General features: G+C 34.4%; 5 protein-coding genes and 1 long non-coding RNA gene across 6 annotated transcripts; 3 read left to right on the top strand and 3 right to left on the bottom strand.

Moving 5' to 3' along the window:
• Positions 1-58: 58 nt before the first annotated feature.
• LOC142229097 (uncharacterized) lies at positions 59-1431 on the top strand. Its single transcript, XM_075299639.1, has one exon. The coding sequence runs from the start codon at positions 138-140 to the stop codon at positions 1305-1307; it is 1170 nt and encodes a 389-aa protein (XP_075155754.1). The 5' UTR covers positions 59-137; the 3' UTR covers positions 1308-1431.
• Positions 1432-2804: 1373 nt separating this feature from the next.
• LOC142229096 (uncharacterized) lies at positions 2805-5017 on the bottom strand. Its single transcript, XR_012720332.1, has 3 exons — positions 3649-5017; positions 3220-3583; positions 2805-3155 (listed from the first exon to the last, which is right to left on the bottom strand). It is a non-coding gene; the product is annotated as an uncharacterized LOC142229096 (long non-coding RNA).
• A 342-nt stretch (positions 5018-5359) lies between these two features.
• Spt7 lies at positions 5360-6712 on the top strand. The gene is made up of 4 exons (XM_075299637.1): positions 5360-5582; positions 5645-5747; positions 5803-6258; positions 6318-6712. Exons 1-4 carry the CDS (start codon positions 5443-5445, stop codon positions 6678-6680), a joined length of 1062 nt encoding a protein of 353 aa, XP_075155752.1. The 5' UTR covers positions 5360-5442; the 3' UTR covers positions 6681-6712.
• A 410-nt stretch (positions 6713-7122) lies between these two features.
• LOC142229095 (uncharacterized) lies at positions 7123-8939 on the bottom strand. The gene is made up of 2 exons (XM_075299638.1): positions 8505-8939; positions 7123-8444 (listed from the first exon to the last, which is right to left on the bottom strand). Exons 1-2 carry the CDS (start codon positions 8676-8678, stop codon positions 7797-7799), a joined length of 822 nt encoding a protein of 273 aa, XP_075155753.1. The 5' UTR covers positions 8679-8939; the 3' UTR covers positions 7123-7796.
• Positions 8940-10811: 1872 nt separating this feature from the next.
• LOC142228751 (gametocyte-specific factor 1 homolog) lies at positions 10812-11821 on the bottom strand. The gene is made up of 2 exons (XM_075299260.1): positions 11543-11821; positions 10812-11481 (listed from the first exon to the last, which is right to left on the bottom strand). Exons 1-2 carry the CDS (start codon positions 11729-11731, stop codon positions 11140-11142), a joined length of 531 nt encoding a protein of 176 aa, XP_075155375.1. The 5' UTR covers positions 11732-11821; the 3' UTR covers positions 10812-11139.
• Positions 11822-17094: 5273 nt separating this feature from the next.
• RpL37a (ribosomal protein L37a) lies at positions 17095-19642 on the top strand. The gene is made up of 3 exons (XM_075299883.1): positions 17095-17232; positions 17534-17669; positions 19294-19642. The coding sequence occupies exons 1-3, from the start codon at positions 17230-17232 to the stop codon at positions 19434-19436; spliced, it is 282 nt and encodes a 93-aa protein (XP_075155998.1). The 5' UTR covers positions 17095-17229; the 3' UTR covers positions 19437-19642.
• The last annotated feature ends 2584 nt before the right edge of the window (positions 19643-22226 follow it).

Below are 22226 nucleotides of genomic sequence, written 5' to 3'. Positions count from 1 at the left end.
TACTAATTTATGTTACCCTGTGAATATGGCGATTATTTTGCTATCGAAAGTATCTCAGTCAGCTGTCTCATACAAGGGAATAATTTATCTTTCAAATTCTGCTAGAAATTATATTATCTTCTTCGAACAGTAATATTATGGTTTTGTGTAAATTTTTTCAACTTGGGACGTGCAGATTTGGTTCTAAATGTCACAATGAACATTTCGATGTTCGGCAAATTATTAAAAATGACGTGGAGGCCGCCATCAATGGTAAGCAGTGGCCTCTCTCTACCTATGGTCCCTTCAAGGATAAGCCATCCATTCCAAATTTCATCGAAGATCAAATGTTTGAAGAGGTACGCATGCTGTGCTATGAAGCCAAACAAAAGAATTTTTTTCAACAATTTCATGAGCAATTTACCAAAGAAGTTATGGAGGCTTCCAATAAGATGAAGACTTTGCTGCAAATGAGCCCAGAGGTGATTGATGTTGTTATTAAATGCTACGATGCTCAAGCTGTGGGTGTTGAAAACAAATCTGTTCAACCTGCAAACCCCTTCGCAAATTCTTCTGCGAACAACATATTTGGAAGCAGTAATCAAGGTGGCTTTACAGCTACAACAACAAACACAAATAGTGGTAATATTTTTGGAAGTACGGTAAACACAAATGTCGCAACACAAAATATTTTTGGTGGTGCCACGACATTCAATCAACCACAGCAACAATCTACAATCTTTGGTCAACCCCAACAACAACAACAGCAGCAGCAACCTACAAATAATTTTTTTGGAAACACTAATGTTCAAACAAATCCCAGTAACATATTTGGACAGATTCCACAGCAACAACAACCAGTTTTCGCGGCACCTCAGCAACAAAGTGCCAGTGGTTTCGGTTTATTTGCACAAGCCGCACAACAGTCATCACTCCCCATAGGTCAGACGCAACAAAGTGGTGGCAACATTTTTGGACAAGCAACTACACAGATATTTGCCGAAACCCCTTCCCAGCAACAACTCCAACAGGGTCCATTTGGACAAACTCCCATTCAACAAGGTACCTCTCAACTAATGACATGTTCACAGCCTGTTCAACAGTCCCAAAATTTGTTTGGCCAACCTACAAATGCCAATACGCAACAACTTAATCAAGTACCACCAAGTCAACAACAGGTCACAATAAACGCTGCTATTCCTTCTAGTTCTACAATATATAGTCCAATGGAAAGTTTGACTTCTGAAGAGATTGAAGCCTTTAAGGCTGATTGTTTTCTTCCTGGAAAATTACCACATAATCCTCCGCCCAGAGAATTAATAAATTAAAATATATTTTTCATTGGAATAATTCTAAATTAGATGTTGCTATACTAATTTGTTTAAATTTTATCATATAAACTTTTGTAACACAAAACAATATATTAAGAATATGTGTTATATTTGCCTACAATTCAAATATTTTACCAAATTAAGGTATAACAGCAAACAAAATGCTTGCCGATCGCATTTAGTCACCGGGATAATCCCGAATCCCGGATTTTTATTTTGAATACCAGGATTTTTCGGGATCCCGAAAAACTAATTATACCCTGCGCCACACTGTGGAACAGGGTATTATAAGTTAGTGCATATGTTTGCAACACCCAGAAGGAGACGAGATAGACACATGGTGTCTTTGGCAAAAATGCTCAGGGTGGGATCTTGAGTCGATATAGCGATGTCCGTCTATCCGTGAACACATTTTTGTAATCAAAGTTTAGGTCGCAGTTTTAGTCCAATCGACTTCAAATTTGGCACAAGTATGTGTTTTGGCTCAGAATAGATCCCTATTGATTTTGGACGAAATCGGTTCAGATTTAGATATAGCTCCCATATATATATTTCGCCCGATATGGACTTATATGGCTCCAGAAACCAGAGTTTTACCCTAATTTGCTTAAAATTTTGCACAAGAAGAACAATTAGTACTATAGTCAAGTGCGCCAAATTTTATTGAAATCGGTTCAGATTTAGATATAGCTCCCATATATAGCTTTCGCCCGATTTACACTCATATGACCACAGAGGCCAATTTTTAACTCCGTTTAGTTGAAATTTGGCACAGGGAGTAGAATTAGCATTGTTGCTATGCGTGCCAAATTTGGTTGAAATCGGTTCAGATTTAGATATAGCTCCCATATATATGTTTTTTTGATTTCGACAAAAATTGTCAAAATACCAACATTTTCCTTGTAAAATCGCCACTGCTTAGTCGAAAAGTTGTAAAACTGACTCTAATTTTCCTAAACTTCTAATACATATATATCGAGCGATAAGTCATAAATAAATTTTTGCGCACCCAATAAACACAAACGTTTGAAAAATACTAAAATTCAATAATTTTTCAAACATTTTTTCAAAGGATTAGGGTAATATTCAAGTTGAGAAATTGTTGAGAAAATCGCGTTCTCAACAAAAAACAGACATTACCCTCAACAGTAAAATTCAACACAATAGCAATAATTTCTCAATTGTAATCCTCAAATTGAAATGCATCGCTACTCAATAATTTCTCAAACATTTTTCAACGTGAGAAAAATAAAAAATTAGCATTGTTGCGAATCCTTTCAAACCACAATTTGTATGAAAGTCAATCCTAGTTCTAACTGAAAGTCAATACTAAATTTCTAGGGATTTTGTAAATTTTATTATTTTTTTCATTAACAAATATAATAATCTTAAAAATAACATTAATAATATATAAAAACAATAATATAATACCAATCAAAATGTAATTATCTTATTAAACGTATTAATAAATAAAACTATGAATACAACTTTAAATATCTTAAACATTTTTACATGTATAATTCCATTTCCTCCATAATGTTGGTGTCAAATAACTATTAATTAATATGCTGGCAATTTGAAATAATTACTATCGAGGAACTTGCTGGCTTGTGTGTTAGAATAGATTCCAGCAAGAGGAAATCACAAAATATCAACCTTATGACGGGATGTAAATTAATGTAATGCACATTTTCATCCAGAAGTTATTGATATAGGAATTGTTGCACTTTTTTTTAATTGGTTGCACTTTGTAAGTTTTCTGAAAACTTTTCTTTGTTGTTACCTTCATTGGTTTTTCATCGGCCAACATCTTCCAAGAATATACCATCCAATGATATTAGTTTTCTGCAAAACAATCGAGTTTTGTGATTTCCATTATGTTTTCATTTCACTTTTTATTTTGACTTACCAATTTGTATTTCTTCCAACTGACCACGTACTTCGTGATTTCCTCAAGAACGTTGGTGTTACAAAATTGTTGTTATTAAAATACTGGCAATTTTCAGGAACTTGATGACCAGATAATTGGAATAAATTTCCAGCAATTTCAATTCACAAAATAACAAATTAAACCGATGATGCGATGTAAATTAAACTATCGATGTGATGCGAATTATCATCCAGTAGTTGTTGATATGGAAAAGCATAAATACCAAGTTTTTTTGGTTGCACTTTGATTTATGGAAACTTTCTCTTCTCGATAAGCCACTACCATTGTTCATCGGCCAGCCTCCTAATGTGTCCAAGAATCAGCATCCAAATATTTTAGTCTTCTGCAAAGAGATTTGAGTTTAGTGACTTCCTTAAAGTTTTCATTTCGTGTTTTAGTTTTACTTACCATTTATTATAAGCATTTTCAATTGATTATTAAAAAATTTCCACATTTTTGTATTTCTTCCACGAACTTTGTTGTCCAAAGTAGTATTGAAACCCATGTGGTTTTTTCGTTGCATTTCAGGGTAGTGTTTTGTCAAAGTTTTCTCCAATTATCTTCAACACATTTTCAAAGTTTTCGTCAACATTTTGCCAAATTGGTTGTAATTCGCAAACAACTTGAAGATGTATTGAAGATGAGCTTTTTCAAGTCAAGTTGAATTTATGTTGAAAATTATATTTACCCTCAAACTGAAGAGGTGTTGCATTTGAAAAACGCTCATCCTGTGTTTATTGGGATGTGGTTTTTTCGTTGCATTTCAGGGTAGTGTTTTGTCAAAGTTTTCTCCAATTATCTTCAACACATTTTCAAAGTTTTCGTCAACATTTTGCCAAATTGGTTGTAATTCGCAAACAACTTGAAGATGTATTGAAGATGAGCTTTTTCAAGTCAAGTTGAATTTATGTTGAAAATTATATTTACCCTCAAACTGAAGAGGTGTTGCATTTGAAAAACGCTCATCCTGTGTTTATTGGGCAGTTTCCTTAAAATTATTTCAGATTTAAATGTTTCCCATATTTTTTTACTAACATTGTGTTCCACCCTAGTGCATTAAACTTAAATTTTGAGTCTATAGATTCTGTAGAAGTCTATCAAATTCTGTCCAAATCGAGTGATATTTAAATGTATGTATTTGGGACAAACCTTTATATAGCCCCCAACACATTTGACAGATGTGATATGGTATCGAAAATTTAGATCTACAAAGTGGTGCAGGGTATAATATAGTCGACCCCGCCCGACTTTAGACTTTCCTTACTTGTTCGAATTTGTGGCTTTTTAGCATTATTTATTAATAAATTGGAGTCTTCATTCAGTGCACACGGCCCTTAGATTTCATACCGACAATAAACATTTATGGTACACCTTGAATTAGTATTTATTATACATGAGGTATACTATAAAATGCACAATTTCATAAAAAATCAAAGAACCGATAAGGTCCCCAAGCAATGAACGTCCATCGACAATATGACATGATCGCGTTTATCTGCTAAAAATGTTAAAACCTGAAGTACAAAAGGATTAACACAAGTATACGAAAATATACCTAATCTAATCAAAATCCTTAATATGTTTTGCGAATTCGTTGACCAGAAAAGGGGAAAGACATTTTTAGTTGTAGTGAAAGGGATTAAATCACAGGGTTGTTAACTTATTTGTGTGAAATAATATGCCGGCCTATTTTTCCGTGCGAAAATCATCACCATCTGTACCAAAAAAAAAATACTCGCATTTATTCCGTCCAAACATTTTTTATATTGAGTATAACCGTTTCGTTCAAAAACGTGATTTTTATACTAGGCTTAAACTCGAGCTTAGTACCACCCTTAATATTCAGAGTAGACGTTAGGTTTTTATATATATTATTGAATACGATTATTTTGTCAAAATCTAGGCTTAGAATTACATACTCTGAATAAAAAAAACCAATTGATTTAAGTTTGCATGACATTTTTGGTCAAAAATATTTGCAAGAAAAAAAAAATAAATCAAAATAACGGAATTTTGTTCATTGACAAAAATTGCCACGAAATTTTAATTTGTTATTTATCACCCTATGAAAAAGCTATCGATACTATGTAAGTGTTATCGCCAGGTCGATAACTGTTGTTTTATCTGCGTGAAGATTATTTGTTTTATAAACAATCAGATTACCCCTGTCATTAGTTAATAAATTAGAAAAAAAAAACAAATATGCCAAGAAGCCTATGGGGTGAATTTACAGAAGATGAAAAACCACAGCAGAATGACGTGAGTAAAATGGTACCAGTAAGTGCAAAAAGACTGAAACTATCAGAGGTCCAGAATCAAATGCCGGTGGAAGTGAGCAAAAAGTAGGTTCTTCCTTAATTCTTGCAATATATATTTAAATGTTTCCCTTCTTCCAACCATATAGTGTAACAGTTAAAGTAAAAAATCCTTTAGTCACACAAACGATAGAAGTAATGAAACAAACGGAAATGTTACAGTCCTTAATTGACACATACTCCAATAAATCGGTGAGTAATTGAAATCTTTATAAAGGAACAACAGGTATAATTTGATATATTCTAGGGTACTTCCAACTATCTACTAAATCCTTGCCAAATGATTCCGGAGGTGAATTTCCCACCGGAAAATGTGGCCGATTTTGTGAGTGATGATAAATTTACCAAACCAATATGGTTTGTGCCTCCCCAGGACACAAACTTTGCTAAGGGTGTGCCTCAACACTATCCCCAAGTAACATCAGATATCTGCCGAGCATCCTTACGCAAAGCCGTATGTGGTCAAATGCGTGTGGCCGGTTTTACAGATACAGCGGAATCAGCTCTTATCCTTTTTGCTGATGCCTGTGAAGAGTTTATTTTGAACTTAATGCAATCTGTACGCGAGGTTCATGCCAATGATGAAAAATTAGAAACCCAACGTGACATCGAAGTTAAAAACCTGGAAAAGGCCTATTATTCCATGACCAATAATTCATTAACTCAAGTCCATAATTATTTCAAACATCATTTAATTGCAAAGGTATGTCGCTAAAACTTTTCATTTACATTTTTGTATTGATGATTATTTTGTTTTTTTAGAATCGAATGGAAATTGCTGAATTTAATGGTGTCTTCCAAGAATACGATAAACTTATGAAAGAGAGTCAACGTATGCAAAAAGAAGAATTCCACGAAGGCGATTTCATGAATATTTTCGAAATACCTTCAACATCAGATGGAAATAATTTGAATGTACAGGATTTTTCTAGTTCTACAACTGGGAATATTTCCAACAATGTAAATATAGTCAGCCAAAATACCCTAATGAATCTTTTAGATGGTCAAAATCAAATAACTATACAACAGCAGCAACCACAAGATGGTGGTGGGGCACAATCAACAGTTGAATTGCAGACCACATATACGACAGATATTAATGCTCACTTCCAAAATCAAGAGTAGAATATTTGCAAATAAAATAAAAATAGTGTAAACTTCGTTTCATTTCTATTTCCTGCAAATATAAAACTATTTATGAAAATAATTTGGGCAAATTACCTCAAGGGTTTATGATGATAGTTCTTATGTCATTGCCATTGAGAAACTTGTTGACCACTTTTGCAGTTACAGGCCGGTCATGATCGCCAATTAGGGAGGAATCTTTGTAAAAGTATATCAGCAGTATTTCACACACACACACCTCTAATTGAATTGTAACATTTGTTATGAGATCAGATTATGCCTACTCAACATATTGCTCTGGACCTACGGCGAACCAATTAATTTTTTTATGTAGCTTTAACCGGACAAATATTCCAGGCAGTAAGTGGTAGAGCCATATCAGTTCCTAATGGTTCATTGTATAATTTACAAAAGTTAAAGGGAACAAATTAAGGCAAAATAATTATAACATCATTATACGGAATGCATTTCTTTATTCGTCTATGTGAATTTATTAAGGAAAAGATAAGGAACCATTTATGGTCCACAAGACCACATTGTACGCTTTAGACTTCAAACCTATTTGAATCCTTCAATTATAATACATATTGTGAGAAGATGAACCATTTTGTTGGCCATAGCCATCGATTCTATGTCTTGGCTCAGGCGATTGGTTTCTGTAAGAGCGCGATGGAGAAGCTCTACTCGAAAAAGGTGAATTGTCTCTATACCATAGACATTATAATACATAGATAATCCACTATTCTCTTTAAAAAAATGTGTCAGTTCCAAAAATTATTTTAGCTTTGATTTTTTCGTAAAAAGTCAGTCCCAAACATTAATTTTCGTGCATTTGCTTTTGTTTTGTTTGTGAAGAGCAATGCTGCTCAAAATTAAATTTCGTATTTTCGCGGTTTTGGTCACAACTTTTTGTTCAAATATGAACTTTTAATATATTAATTTATTTATAAATCCTCTGGTGCATCTTAAACGTTCTAATTTTATGAAAAATTGGCAAACTACAAAAAGGAAAACGAAAGAGAATGTAAGCGTGCTCTTATTTTCTCCGATTGTTCTTAATCTTCGGAACTATCAAACATCGTTTGACACGGATGAACCATCTATATAATATAGGGTCTATGCTCTATACGATCGATTAGGAGAGCGATCCCTATACAAAGAAGATGAAGGGGGACTTCCTCTATTGTATTGTTTCGGGGATCGGTGCCCATACGATGACTCGGGTGACCTATCCCTATTAAAAGATTTTGGTGAACGTTCTCTGCTATAATAGTTTGGTGAACGCTCTCTGTCATAGGATTTTGGTGAACGGTTCCGATGGACAGACCTGTATGAACGATCCCTATTAAAAAGTGGTGAATGAGAACGATTCTTTGGAATATATTGCTCTGATCTGCTACTATAGTATGGATCATCGTCACAATTATACGATTCATTTTCCGTTAATCTTCGTGAAGAAGAATGGCTTGAACTTGGAAATTCATTATGGATGTCTTCATCGTCACTGTCAGGGTCTCCCAAGCGCTTACGCTCCTTTTTAATGAATTCTTTGCGTAAAGACGGTGTGGGACCCTCTGGTTGTCTTATGACTTCTGCATTTTCCACATACTTTTTTGGATCATAATCAGCGACATCAGTGTCATCCCAATTTTCTTCACACTCTATGGGTTCATGTTTTGGATGCTCTTCTTCAGCAACTTCGTCTGGTGCATCATATTTATATTGCGTTATTAGTTTGCGATCGGGGCAGTTGGTCACATGGTGCTGTCTCAAATAATAAAATTTACTTAATAAAAATTTCAATATTATCTTCAAATAGTTTACCGTAAATTCGGGTTCTGGAATCAAATGCGACAGATTGAATGGACATTTTCTAAGCTCAACATCCGGGTAATGTATTCGGCATTTTAACAGATGCGATTGTAAGCGCTTTCGAAGCATACGGTGCGCTTTGTTGTAAGGACACTCCACCATATCATCATCATTGGCGAACATCATTTTGAACAACGTACACTTTTTTATTTATATTTTTGTGTCGGAATTTTGATTTTTACTGTCAAGTGGCCTTTGTATTTTGTAAATTTCTAAATATATGTTTGGTTTATCCAACGTAGGTAACTATATTTGAGTAACTAGATATTCTGCAGCAATATATTCCATTTACTAAGAAATATCCTTTTGTGTAAACAGTTTTTTAAATGCGCGTCAGGACCCAAATTCTGATTACCGATTCCGAGTTTGTAACACAATGTTCAACCTAATTTTTGACTTTGACATTTTATAAATAAGAAGACGCAGCGTACTCTCCTTTATTGCGAGAGAGATAAAACATCATGCCGCTAGGTGGCACTAACAGGGGAACAGATTTTGTCCATTTTGCCAGTACAACTCAGGTCTTCAAAAACTAATAAAGCAAAGTCCACGATATTATTCAAATAAGAAACAACGTCTTGTCATAAATATTCAAATTTCATTTTCTTCAAAACAGCAAGCCTAATCGACGCGAATTTAATGACACCGTGTTGGTAGAGACATCTAGCGCATCAGTTTTGCAATGGCAAGTTTGTTGCTGAGAATGGATGGTCTCGCACGTTCATATGAAGATGTCGTGTTTCGTTGGTAGCCAACTTTCGACATCTTTCGTTGGTAGCCAACAATAGATGTCGCTGTAATATTAGACCTGTGTCTTTATACAGAAGGAAACCCCTAGTCGAACAAAAAATTCGAATCAATTTGGATTTTTGTATATTTGAAAGATCGTTTTGCTTGTTTTCACATTTTCGGCCTGAGAATTCATTCAAATCTTAAATTTTTTTTACTTCTTTCATATTATGTATAACTTCGTTTCCTACTCGCCAACGAAAAAAAATGAGAGACTTTCCTTTCGACATAGAGGCATAAGCGTAGAAAGGAGGGCTTAGCTCCCACCAGAACAGTTTTAGAGCGACTTTAGCCCCTGGCTAAAATTGTCTATATAAGGCAATGCATAGAGGAAGCCAATTCGTCTTTCTTTCATTTGAAATACGAAAGAAAGCTCTCATTTGATATACAGGAACGGGCAATAATAACATGGAGAGCAAGCAAACCCAATAATTTATGGTTATAAAACGGAGCTTCCCTATCCGATTGGCTTTGCAAATTTATATAAAATGAATAGTATGACTAACCATGATTAAAAAAAATTAAGAATTTTAATGAATATTAATATAAAAGAGTTTATCAATTAGTGAGATATTTGGCAATTTAGCAGAAAGTTCATTAGCTATTTTTTTATATTTAGTACTATTACTGATAAAGTACATCTCAAATCAGTTTAAACATGAAACCAAGAACGATATTTTGGCTTTATGTCTAAAAGTTCTTTTGCATGGATAAGTTGAAGGAAATTGTATCAAAATTTTAAATATATGCGAAAATAAAAGCCAAATTAACATTTCGAAATCTTTCGTACGTTCTTTTGTAGTATATTATTGATACAAAACCTGCTCAACCTAAAATGACTCTGCGACCTTCCTGGAACCTCGGGGCGTGCTCCCCATTTGGAAAGCGTTCTTATACAAAAATGCTGAAAATCCCAAATATGTTCAATCCGCCTTCTTTGCTGGGCCAATTAACTCTTCATGTTTGGGCTAGAACCAAACATGAAAATATTAATTGGCCTCCAAGAACACGTCACCTTTCTTTCTACTATATTTAATATTTTTTCGATATCAAAGCATATGCCAAGTTCCAGTATTAGTTAGTATTCCATTGAAATATTAGTACAAATTACGAATCAGAATCCATATTCAAAAATATTTATAGACAGTTTGTGGAAGTTTGCTTTTTCCATTCTTCATTTCTATCTGATGGTCTCATTTGCTAAAGCTCACCAAGACCAATTTTCCTCTTGATATGATAATGCAAAATGAAAAATGAATACGAGTGCTCAATTTTAATCAACATATTTTGAACTATGGTGTCTTTATCACGCCATACAGACCGAATACTTTATGTGTCATCTTGGATTCTATAGTCATTTGTAATATCATTCACTTAAAATGAGATATTGTTATTATTCAAAACTACCAAAAGGATGAGAGTAAAATATTTATTGTTGTATTTAACACCTAAACATAAAAAATCAAAATGTTATTTTGTTATATAGAAGATACCAGTTTTCTAAGTCATTTTATTAAAAATTAATCAAATTAATTCAATTATATTTACATAAAAAGAACTACGACAAAACTTCATTGGTACATTAAATGTTACCAATAGCACATAGCTAGTTGGTTAAAAGTTGAAATTATAAATGTATTCTTATTCTAAATGTAATTCAATCCAGTCTTTCCATTTATAACATAGAATGTGCAAAATATGTTGGTTTAAAACAAAAAACAAAGATCATACCCACAGAATTTAGAGACTTATTTAGTGGAATCCAACATCGGTAGATTTGGAGAACAATTTCTTCGTTTCACTTATTCAAAGCTTGCAATCTCTTTTTTTCGGCCATGCGAAAAGCAGATCGCTCAGAAGGAGACATACCAACAGGCAAACGTAAAACGTCTGATTGGATGGTAGTTATTGTTGGATTATAGCTGGGTACTTCGGGGTCGTCATCCCATGACTCCGAACTCTCTACAAATTCTCCGCCAATAATTGTCGCGTCACTTCTCATGCTAAAAGACATACTGGAATTATTTGCACTACTTTCACAGAAAGTACGATCAATGGATGAGGTCAATCCAACGATTGGTACTGGACGATTACGGAAATTTTCAAATGTTTTTCTTTCGAAACATGTGGAAAGATGCCACTACAATCATACAAATTGTTATAGTTGTTTTTTATAATGATAAAATCTAGTTTTGATTTACCTCCAACTCTAGTTTATTCACGCGATGAGTTACATTAAAAGGACAGGTTACTACCTCCGCTTTAGGATGAGAACGACGGCAACGAATCAAATGGACTTGCATTCGTTTTCTCATAATTAAATGCGATACTTCATAAGGACATTGTAGTAATTCCGTTTCAGATCCAATTGCACTAATTGGAACGCTCATATTCCTTAAAAAAATACTATATTAACAGAAGGAAAACTATTTTGCAATGATCAGCAAAGCAAGAACCAACGGTAAAAATGCAAAAACAACTAGTAATGATTCTCAAACTGTTTCTGAGTATGCAATCAGATACAGGAGTCATCACACTTGAAGATTGATAGTACAAGTGTTTGCCAAATGTTGGCAATAAAAAAACTGTCTGCGGTACGGTCAGGAGAACGAGCTTAATGCGCCGTGTAGATTGTAAGTTTATCCGGAGGACAGTGCTCTTGTCGAACATATTCCATATTATGGCCACACTATAAGTTAAGTTCGAAGGCATAATCGATCCTGCTGCATGTTTATGGGATCGATAACACATTTACCGATTATTTAATCATCGCCGACAAGTCGTATCGATCCGACACACTGTAAGATTCTTTACGAACACCGACATTCCGTCCGGAAAAGACTTTTATGCGCCTTATGCGCTTTAAAGACTATCAGTTATTCCGGACGACAGTGCTCGTGTCGAACATATTCCATATATTGTGCACAATATAAGTTAATGCGCTTTACAGACTATCAGTTATTCCGGACGGAATGTCGGTGTTTGTAAAGAATCTTACAGTGTGTCGGATCGATACGACTTGTCGGCGATGACTAAATAATCGGTAAATGTGTTATCGATCCCATAAACATGCAGCAGTATCGATTATGCATTCGGACTTAACTTATAATGTGCACAATATATGGGATATGTTCTACGCGAGCACTGTTGTCCGGAATAACTGATAGTCTGTAAAGCGCATAAGTCCGAAGGCATAATCGATACTGCTGCATGTTTATGGGATCGATAACACATTTACCTATTATTTAGTCATCGCCGACAAGTCGTATCGATCCGACACACTGTAATGCGCTTTACAGACTATCAGTTATTCCGGACGGAATGTCGGTGTTTGTAAAGAATCTTACAGTGTGTCGAATCGATACGACTTGTTGGCGATAACTAACTAATCGGTAAATGTGTTATCAATCCCATAAACAGGCAGCAGTATCGATTATGCCTTCGGACTTATGCGCTTTACAGACTATCAGTTATTCCGGACGGAATGTCGGTGTTTGTAAAGAATCTTATAGTGTGTCGGATCGATACGACTTGTCGGCGAATCAGTTATTCCGGACAACAGTGCTCGCGTAGAACATATCCCATATATTGTGCACATTATAAGTTAAGTCCGAATGCATAATCGATACTGCTGCATGTTTATGGGATCGATAACACATTTACCGATTATTTAGTCATCGCCGACAAGTCGTATCGATCCGACACACTGTAAGATTGCACAATATATGGGATATGTTCGACACGAGCCCTGTCGTCCGGAAAAACTGATAATCTGTACAGCGCATAAGATTCTTTACAAACACCGACATTCCGTCCGGAATAACTGATAATCTGTAATGCGGTTTGTAGATGATCAGTTAATCCGGACGACAGTAGGGCTGTTTTCTTTTAGCACTGGAAATGCTAAGCCGTTAAAGCCGGTATGCACCTCTAGCGACATTTTCGGTAGCAAAGATTTATTTAAGTCTACAACAAAAAAAAAAACAGGGCTGTGTACACAAATTTTGAACCAGCTAATCGCTATTAAAAATTGTTAATATATGTTCCAAATATTCCTCAAATAAATTGTTTATTATTTACAGACCTTTTAAAACTTTTACGCACACAATGATTGTAATAAATTAAATGTTTGCTGCCAAAATATGCTTTTGACAACCCTGTTATTTTCATTAGAGGTGCGTACCAGCTTACGAAATTGAACGCTACCGAAAATTTCGTTAGCATAAATAGCAATGCATTTCTTATGGGAATGAAATTTTTCGCTAGAGGTGCATACCGGCCTTTAAGGACTAAAAGAAAACAGAGTACTCGTTTATCCAAGCCATATTAATTAAAGGCCGGTATGCACCTCTAGCGAAAAATTTCATTCCCATAAGAAATGCATTGCTATTTATGCTAACGAAATTTTCGGTAGCGTTCAATTTCGTAAGCTGGTACGCACCTCTAATGAAAATAACAGGGTTGTCAAAAGCATATTTTGGCAGCAAACTATTTATTACAATCATTGTGTGCGTAAAAGTCTGTAAATACTAAACAATTTAGATGTTCTGGATAGAACACCAGTGCAACGATGTTCTGGACAGCCCATATAAATGTTGCATCCAGTGCAAAAAGAAAACAGCCCTAGTGCTAGTGTCGAACATATCCCATATATTGTGCACATTATAAGTTAAGTCCGAAGGCATAATCGATACTGCTGCATGTTTATGGGATCGATGACACATTTACCGATTATTTAGTCATCGCCGACAAGTCGTATCGATCCGACACACTGCCATAAGCGTAGGAAGGCCTCTGGGGAGGGGGCTTAGACCCCCCCAGAAAAAATTTAGCCCCCCCCAGAATTTGAAAACCTATTTACGATTTTCCATTTTTATAAAAAATAAACAAGCCCAGCCAAAAAAGCGTCGCCAAAAAAGTAATGAAAATGATCTTTTTGGATCCGGAAGTGGTGCAAAATTGGCGAAGAAGCGATGAATTTAACATGGTATTGTCATAGGACGGAAGTCCTCCATTCCAACAGCCGTTGCACTGAATTTGCATCACTTCTTTAGGTGTGATCCGAATTCAATGTTTTGAATGTATATTAAAAAATTCTGTTATATTTTGTCAAGTAAATAATTTTTATAATTTTTAATGGATTCTAATGCTTGTCGGAACGTTTGACCTCAAATATTTTTAAAAATTCACAAGTTTTTCAGATTGGATTTAGAATTTTTTTTTCGACAAAATTTAAATTATTTGTACCATTTTATGAATTCCTACTTCGTTTTTAAGGTATTTGAAACAAATAAGTTAAAATTTCCCATTAAAAGTATGAAAAAAAAACAAATTATAAAAAATTGAATTTAAAGAACTTCCTGAGTAGTTAAAATAAAGAACATCATTGGGAGTACATCTTCTGGAAGTGCTTTTAAAGTTGTGCCTTTGGAAGAACTACCAAATTTTTTTGCTGGGAAATGTGTGGAACTACTTTTAGTTGCTTTATTATAAATTAATTTTCGAGTTATTTTGATGTCTAATTTTTTTTATTCATATTTATGAAATAAAACATTAATTGAAATATAAATAAATGAAATATAAATTTTTAGCTAGGGGGGCTATAGCCCCCCCTAGGAAAATTGTCAAGCTACGCTAATGCACACTGCAAGATTCTTTACAAACACCGACATTCCTTCCGGAATAACTGATAGTCTGTAAAGGCCGGTACTCTGTTCGGTTTTCGCGTTGAAACTCCATACAAAAATAAAAAATGCGAAAAACTAGCGAAATTTTTCCATTTGTGGTACTTTGTTTTTTTTTTCGAGTTGAAAAACTGACGTTTATAGTATGGCGCCATTTGCAATGTGAATTAAGAAATTATTTATTTATTAAAACTATTTGTTTGGGTTTATAACACAAACACGGATTATATTTTTGTTCCGAAACTATACAAAGGATCAAAGGAGCAGCAGATCAATTACCCAAGGAAAATAAAATGTTAATTTTGTAATAACAAACAGCAACCACCAACTTAATTCAATATCGTTCCCTGTAAAATAGCGCTCCAAGTTACCTAAATAAACACCGCTTTCTATGTGCGAAATAATGGTTTCTATAACATTTTTTCGCAAGAATGAACATAGTACCGGCCTTAAAGCGCATAACAACAAAGGCTTTTGATCTATATGTGAGATCAATTTACAAAGGGATGAAATAATGTTTGTCTATTTTTATAGGGGTATTTTTGTACACCAATGGCAGATAGTTATTATGTGGTCAAACTACAAAACCTAATTCAATATATACTTACCAGAGATTTTCTTCAATTTAACAAAATGTATTAATTTAATTGTAAGTTGTTGCAATTAGAAAACTTTTTTTAGTTAAAATTTTCTGAAATAAACCTACGTTTTTTTCATGGTGGGTTAACTTTTTTTTGGTATACATTTTTTTTTTGGTATACCCAAAATTCATCGTAGAACAATGGGATTTTTTGTTTCATGGTTTCTCGATGTGAGGAGTTATCACCAAAGTTATCACTAAAAATACAGAACATGGATACAGATTTGACTGTACAATTCCTTTTTTACTCTCATGCACGCCTGCTGAATAATTTTTTTTTGTGGAAATGTACGGGAACAGACCTAATAATTTATTCTAGAGGCATTCAAAGCTTTTAAAACTGTTAACCACAATTTATTGAAATGCACAGTAGGCAGTCACATTCTTATTTCTGAAGATATTGCAAATAGTTAAGATCAATATTGTGAATTTCTCTATTAAATTATATCTCTATTACTCTTGCCACTGGCCCTTTTTTAAATATTTAAGTAAAGGGTGATTTGTTAAGAGCTTGATAACTTTTTAAAAAAAAAAAACGCATAACATTTGCAAAATCTCATCGGTTCTTTATTTGAAACGTTAGATTGGTCCATGACATTTACTTTTTGAAGATAATTTCATTTAAATGTTGACCGCGGCTGCGTCTTAGGTGGTCCATTCGGAAAGTCCAATTTTGGGCAACTTTTTCGAGCATTTCGGCCGGAATAGCCCGAATTTCTTCGGAAATGTTGTCTTCCAAAGCTGGAATAGTTGCTGGCTTATTTCTGTAGACTTTAGACTTGACGTAGCCCCACAAAAAATAGTCTAAAGGCGTCAAATCGCATGATCTTGGTGGCCAACTTCCGGTCCATTTCTTGAGATGAATTGTTCTCCGAAGTTTTCCCTCAAAATGGCCATAGAATCGCGAGCTGTGTGGCATGTAGCGCCATCTTGTTGAAACCACATGTCAACCAAGTTCAGTTCTTCCATTTTTGGCAACAAAAAGTTTGTTAGCATCGAACGATAGCGATCGCCATTCACCGTAACGTTGCGTCCAACAGCATCTTTGAAAAAATACGGTCCAATGATTCCACCAGCGTACAAACCACACCAAACAGTGCATTTTTCGGGATGCATGGGCAGTTCTTGAACGGCTTCTGGTTGCTCTTCACTCCAAATGCGGCAATTTTGCTTATTTACGTAGCCATTCAACCAGAAATGAGCCTCATCGCTGAACAAAATTTGTCGATAAAAAAGCGGATTTTCTGCCAACTTTTCTAGGGCCCATTCACTGAAAATTCGACGTTGTGGCAGATCGTTCGTCTATTCATGATGAAATGTCAAAGCATACTGAGCATCTTTCTCTTTGACACCATGTCTGAAATCCCACGTGATCTGTCAAATACTAATGCATGAAAATCCTAACCTCAAAAGAATCACCCTTTATATTGCTACTTGTTGTGTTGCCCATCGTTCGTAGCTAAGTTGGCTGCAGTTCCTATTGACAGCTGTCAAAATATGTGAAGTTGGCTGTAATTGTTCTCTTTCTTGTGTCGCTCTTTCTTCTGCGGTCTTTCGATCCAAGATGGTAGGAATTTATTAATACTTTGTGAAAATATTTTTAAATCTTGAATTTTTAAAACCATCATACGTGAAAAAGTTGAAATAATATTTAGAATGTATAAAAGACAATACAATTTTTGTTTCGTAGAAGATGTTTTGTGAAAGTAATTGGAAAATGTAATGGCAAAAGTGAAGTGAAATGGTGATTTAAAATTTTATGTTTACAAACTCTAAACGTGATGGTTTTAAGTTGGCAAAGATTTAAAATGTTATTTGCAAATAACAAATATGTGAATAAGGAATAATTTATTTTGTTTTTTCCGCAGACGAAAGGTACATCCAGCTTTGGTAAACGCCATAATAAGACACACACCTTGTGTCGTCGTTGCGGTCGCTCCTCCTACCACATTCAAAAGTCAACTTGTGCCCAATGCGGCTATCCTGCTGCTAAGTTGCGTTCCTGTAAGTATTTTTAAAAGAAATTGTAGAATACTATATTTTATGAAGAATAACTCATCTTGTAGATTTCTCATTAAAATTCATTTTTGTTATGGTTAGTGGCGCTTATATCGGGGTTTGGATCTTATTCCAGTAACCGTAAACGTTTGAAAGCCATTCGAAAACAATACGATTTCATACTATAACGTTTTTCAAGTCAACATGATTTAAATGTGCCATATGTATTTTATGATGAAACTTCATAAATCGAGTCGTTGTAGAATTGAACTTTCAGCGATCACTTTTTCCCCTATATTTTCACCAACACCATTTGGTGATGGGTTACAAAAATTTCATACAAATCTCTTTAATATCATGCGAAATCTATTGACACGGACTTCACTTGCTTTGAACGTCAGTACGGGGGAAATCGCCGTTAGGAGCTCAGTAGAATTGCTTGAGGGTCTTCTAACTTTGTTTCCAATGATAAAAGAAAATTTTTCAATATTCATCTCCAAATCTTGGAGTCATGTCAAAGGGAAACTTTTTTTCCCAAATGTTTATCCAATTTTTTTCCTACTTCATTTTTCCTGAAGACCCTATCAAACCATCATGTTTCCAATGTTACAAAAAATAGCCTAACTACATTTGGAGGAGCTTATATCTGATTATCTCATGTAATGTCCGGCAAATCTATCTCCGTCACAATAATTGGCGCCAATTGTCTATAGCAAAAAAAAGCTAATATGAAAGTGATCATATAAGGGATATTACTAAAAAAAAAAGAATATATGATTGATGTAGGGAAAAAATTAACTTAAGCTCCATTTTGGGAATTGAGAATTTTGTCTCTACAAATAAGGGTAACATTCTAAGCAGATTAGGAATTTTTAAAATATTTAACCCTGGAAAGTCTTCCTTATTTTTTGTACACTAACGTCATCCTTCGTCATTTTGACTACGGCTTATTTCACGACGCTATAATTTGCATCGCGAGCAAATATAAGAACCAAAATTGAGTTTATTTCCTTATTCAATTTGTTTTTAATTAGTATAAGATAAAAAATCATAAAATGGTTGAATTAGTATAACTTAAATTTATCATTTCCTAATCGACCAAAATGCATTTTAAATCGAAAATGAAATTACGCGTCGTCATTTTGACGAAGGATGACTGTCCAGGGTTAAAATTATTCTACACCAGTTTCGGTCAATTCCAAAAAGATATTAATCTTCATTTCTTGGTTAGCTCAGTAATGCTGGTGACATTTTGAGTGCTTCAAAAACTCCAGATGGATTCACCCATACAGCAGGTGTATTTCTCAAAAAAAGTTCTCCCCATAGAAACTTTAATCAATTCAACTTTCCAACTTAGAAACTATTTCAATAAGTTTTAAATATAAGTGAATTTAACCAATGTCTGTGTTTTGAAGATCTTTGCTCTTTTGCCATGGCATTGCGTCCCAAGCACACAGGCAGAATAATTGAAACTCTTCAAAATTCATGGGTTAAAGGGTATTTATATATATATATATCTCAGTAACCATTTGATTTGTTTTGTACATTGTATTCCATAAACATTTTTCCACAATTCTAATATCTGATTATTGATACTAATTCTCCAATCTCTTGTTTTTTTTTATTACAGACAACTGGTCCATCAAGGCCAAGAGGAGGAAGACCACTGGTACTGGCCGCATGCGTCATTTGAAGGTTGTCCGTAGACGTTTCCGTAACGGATTCCGTGAAGGCACTCAAGCCAAACCCAAGAAGGCTACCCAAGCTAAATAGATGCTATGTATCTAAATAGTTGTCAGTCGTCGATTTGTGGTTTGCCGATGAAGTGAAACCTTTTCTTTTTTTTAATGACCATATGTTTTTTATGTTAATGAGTTGTTTATTGAATGAACAACGTCCGAGAGTAATGTGGATAAATTGTGCATAAAACAAAAGATTAATAAAACAAAATCCGTTTTGAAAAAAAGATAAAGGTATAATTTTGTGTTGTTAAATTTTCGAAGGCAAACATTTACTATAAAATTATAATACTGATTTTTAGAGAAGAAACAGCAATGTAAACAAGTATATCCGGACGAAAGTTCGGCCAGGCCGAATTTTATGTGCCGTGTTTTACTCAACCCAGATAGTTCTACTAAAGACTCATTTACAACCGAATACTTGTGCTACTATCTTAAAACTTTTAATTGATAATTTTATATAGTGGAGCCTATTTATAAATATTAACCTGATATGGTTCTATATATAGAGGGCAAATACTGATTTTTAGAGAAGGCGCTATCTGGGTGAAAATTTAAAAGGAATCTAGACTCCACTTTGTGAAGGATTAAGAATCATCTCGTGAGTCGATCAGGAATTGGCTGTCCATCCATTCATTTTTATCCATTATACTATCTGTCCGTTGTTCGCAAGATATATATTGTACCAAAGTGCTTTGTTTTTGGTACAATGACGATTGGGTTCATATTAAATGTAAACAAGTATATAAAGTACCACCAGGCCGAATTTTATGTGCCCTCCACCGTGGATTGAATATAAAGTTCTACTAATGACTGTTCAACAATGTGGTATCACAATGGACTGAATGTCTAAGTGAGCCTGATACATCGGGCAGCCACCTAACCTAACCTAAAGACCGTCATCCACAACCGAATTAATTGGGTTGGGCTCCTAAAACTTTTCTAAATTTTGATTTAGATCATATGGAATTTACGTTAGATAAAATAGAAAGGCGCCATCTACATTCTTGATAATTTTATATAGAGGATCCTATATACACATGTGGACAGAAAAATAGGTGTAAGATTTTTTTTTTTTTAAACAAGGCCATGGTTTTTCTATTTTATGTTTTTTATTGAATATTTCGGAATTATTTATAAAGTAGACATATGTCGTGTATTTAAAAATTAGTTTAGATTTCGGATAGGACTAAATAATAAATTAAAATAAATTAAGTTAAAACAAGTGTATACGGCCGTAAGTTCGGCCAGGCCGAATCTTATGTACCTCCACCATGGATTGCGTAGAAACTTCATCTAAACACTGCCATCCACAATCGAATTACATAAGTTGCGGTAACGCTTGCCGATGGCAAGGTATCTTAAAACCTCCTAACACCATCTTCTAAATTGTATGTAAGTCCATACGTGGTATATATTAAATCAAAAAAGATCGATCCAATACGTATATAATTCAGTTTGACAAAGTAGACATAAAATTTTGGCAAAATTTTCTACAGAAATAAAATTTTAACAAAATTTTCTATAGAAATAAAATTTTAACAAAATTTTCTATAGAAATAAAATTTTGACAAAATTTTCTATAGAAAGAAAATTTTCACAAAAATTTATACAGAAATAAAATTTTAACAAAATTTTCTCTAGAAATAACATTTTGACAAAATTTTCTATAGAAATAAAATTTTGGTAGATTATTTTTGGCTCTAGTGGCAACCATGATTATGAGCCGATATGGACCAATTTTTTTGTGATTGGACCAATTTTGGTATGGTTGTTAGCGACCATATACTAACACCACGTGCCTAATTTGAACCGGATCGGATGAATTTTGCTCCTCCAAGAGGCTCCGGAGGTCAAATCTGGAGAATGTTTTATATGGGGGCTATATATAATTATAGACCGATATGGACCAATTCTGGCACGGTTGTTAAAGATCATATACTAACACCATGTTCCAAATTACAACCGGATCGGATGCAATTTGCTCCTCTTTGAGGCTTCGCAAGCCAAATCTGGAGATCGGTTTATATGGGGTCTATATATAATTATGGACCGATGTGGACCAATTTTTGCATGGTTGTTAGAGACCATATACCAACATCATGTACCAAATTTCAGCCGGATCGGATGAAATTTGCTTCTCTTTTAGGCTCCGCAAGCCAAATCTGGAGATCGGTTTATATGGGGGCTATATATAATTATGAACCGATGTGGACCAATTTTTGCATGGTTATTAGAGACCATATACCAACACAATATACCAAATTTCAGCCGGATCGGATGAAATATGCTTCTGTTAGAGGCTCCACAATCCAAATCTGAGGGTCCCTTTATATGGGGGCTATACGTAAAAGTGGACCGATATGGCCCATTTTCAATACCATCCGACCTACATCGATAACAACTACTTGTGCCAAGTTTCAAGTCGATAGCTTGTTTCGTTCGGAAGTTAGCGTGATTTCAACAGACGGACGGACGGACGGACGGACGGACGGACATGCTTAGATCGACTCAGAATTTCACCACGACCCAGAATATATATACTTTATGGGGTCTTAGAGCAATATTTCGATGTGTTACAAACGGAATGACAAAGTTAATATACCCCCATCCTACACCGAAAGAATTCTCTTCGTTAATTTTACGAAGAATTCTTCATTAACTATTCTTCCTGAATTCTTCATTAAAATAACGAAATTTTCATTCATTTTCGTAAATTTTACGAAGAACATTTTACGAATATACGAAACTTCTACGAAACAATCTACATTAACTTTTCTTCGTAAAAAGTTCGTACTTTTAACGAAACTTTCTTCACATTTCA

This window comes from Haematobia irritans, chromosome 3, assembly GCF_050003625.1.
Source record: "Haematobia irritans isolate KBUSLIRL chromosome 3, ASM5000362v1, whole genome shotgun sequence".
NCBI lineage: Eukaryota > Metazoa > Arthropoda > Insecta > Diptera > Muscidae > Haematobia > Haematobia irritans.
This window is presented reverse-complemented; position numbering and strand designations above follow the sequence as displayed.

Bases quoted from the DNA above. Each gene is read 5' to 3' on its own strand.
- LOC142229097 (XM_075299639.1), top strand. From the start codon at position 138: ATGGTTTTGTGTAAATTTTTTCAACTTGGGACGTGCAGATTTGGTTCT.
- LOC142229095 (XM_075299638.1), bottom strand. From the start codon at position 8,678: ATGATGTTCGCCAATGATGATGATATGGTGGAGTGTCCTTACAACAAA. The intron at 8,445-8,504 runs GTAAACTATTTG...TATTTGAGACAG, and splicing joins TTCCAGAACCCGAATTTACG to CACCATGTGACCAACTGCCC.
- LOC142228751 (XM_075299260.1), bottom strand. From the start codon at position 11,731: ATGAGCGTTCCAATTAGTGCAATTGGATCTGAAACGGAATTACTACAA. The intron at 11,482-11,542 runs GTAAATCAAAAC...GTATGATTGTAG, and splicing joins TGAATAAACTAGAGTTGGAG to TGGCATCTTTCCACATGTTT.
- RpL37a (XM_075299883.1), top strand. The intron at 17,670-19,293 runs GTAAGTATTTTT...TTTTTATTACAG, and splicing joins TGCTGCTAAGTTGCGTTCCT to ACAACTGGTCCATCAAGGCC.
- Spt7 (XM_075299637.1), top strand. From the start codon at position 5,443: ATGCCAAGAAGCCTATGGGGTGAATTTACAGAAGATGAAAAACCACAG. The intron at 5,583-5,644 runs GTAGGTTCTTCC...CCAACCATATAG, and splicing joins CCGGTGGAAGTGAGCAAAAA to TGTAACAGTTAAAGTAAAAA. The intron at 6,259-6,317 runs GTATGTCGCTAA...TTGTTTTTTTAG, and splicing joins AACATCATTTAATTGCAAAG to AATCGAATGGAAATTGCTGA.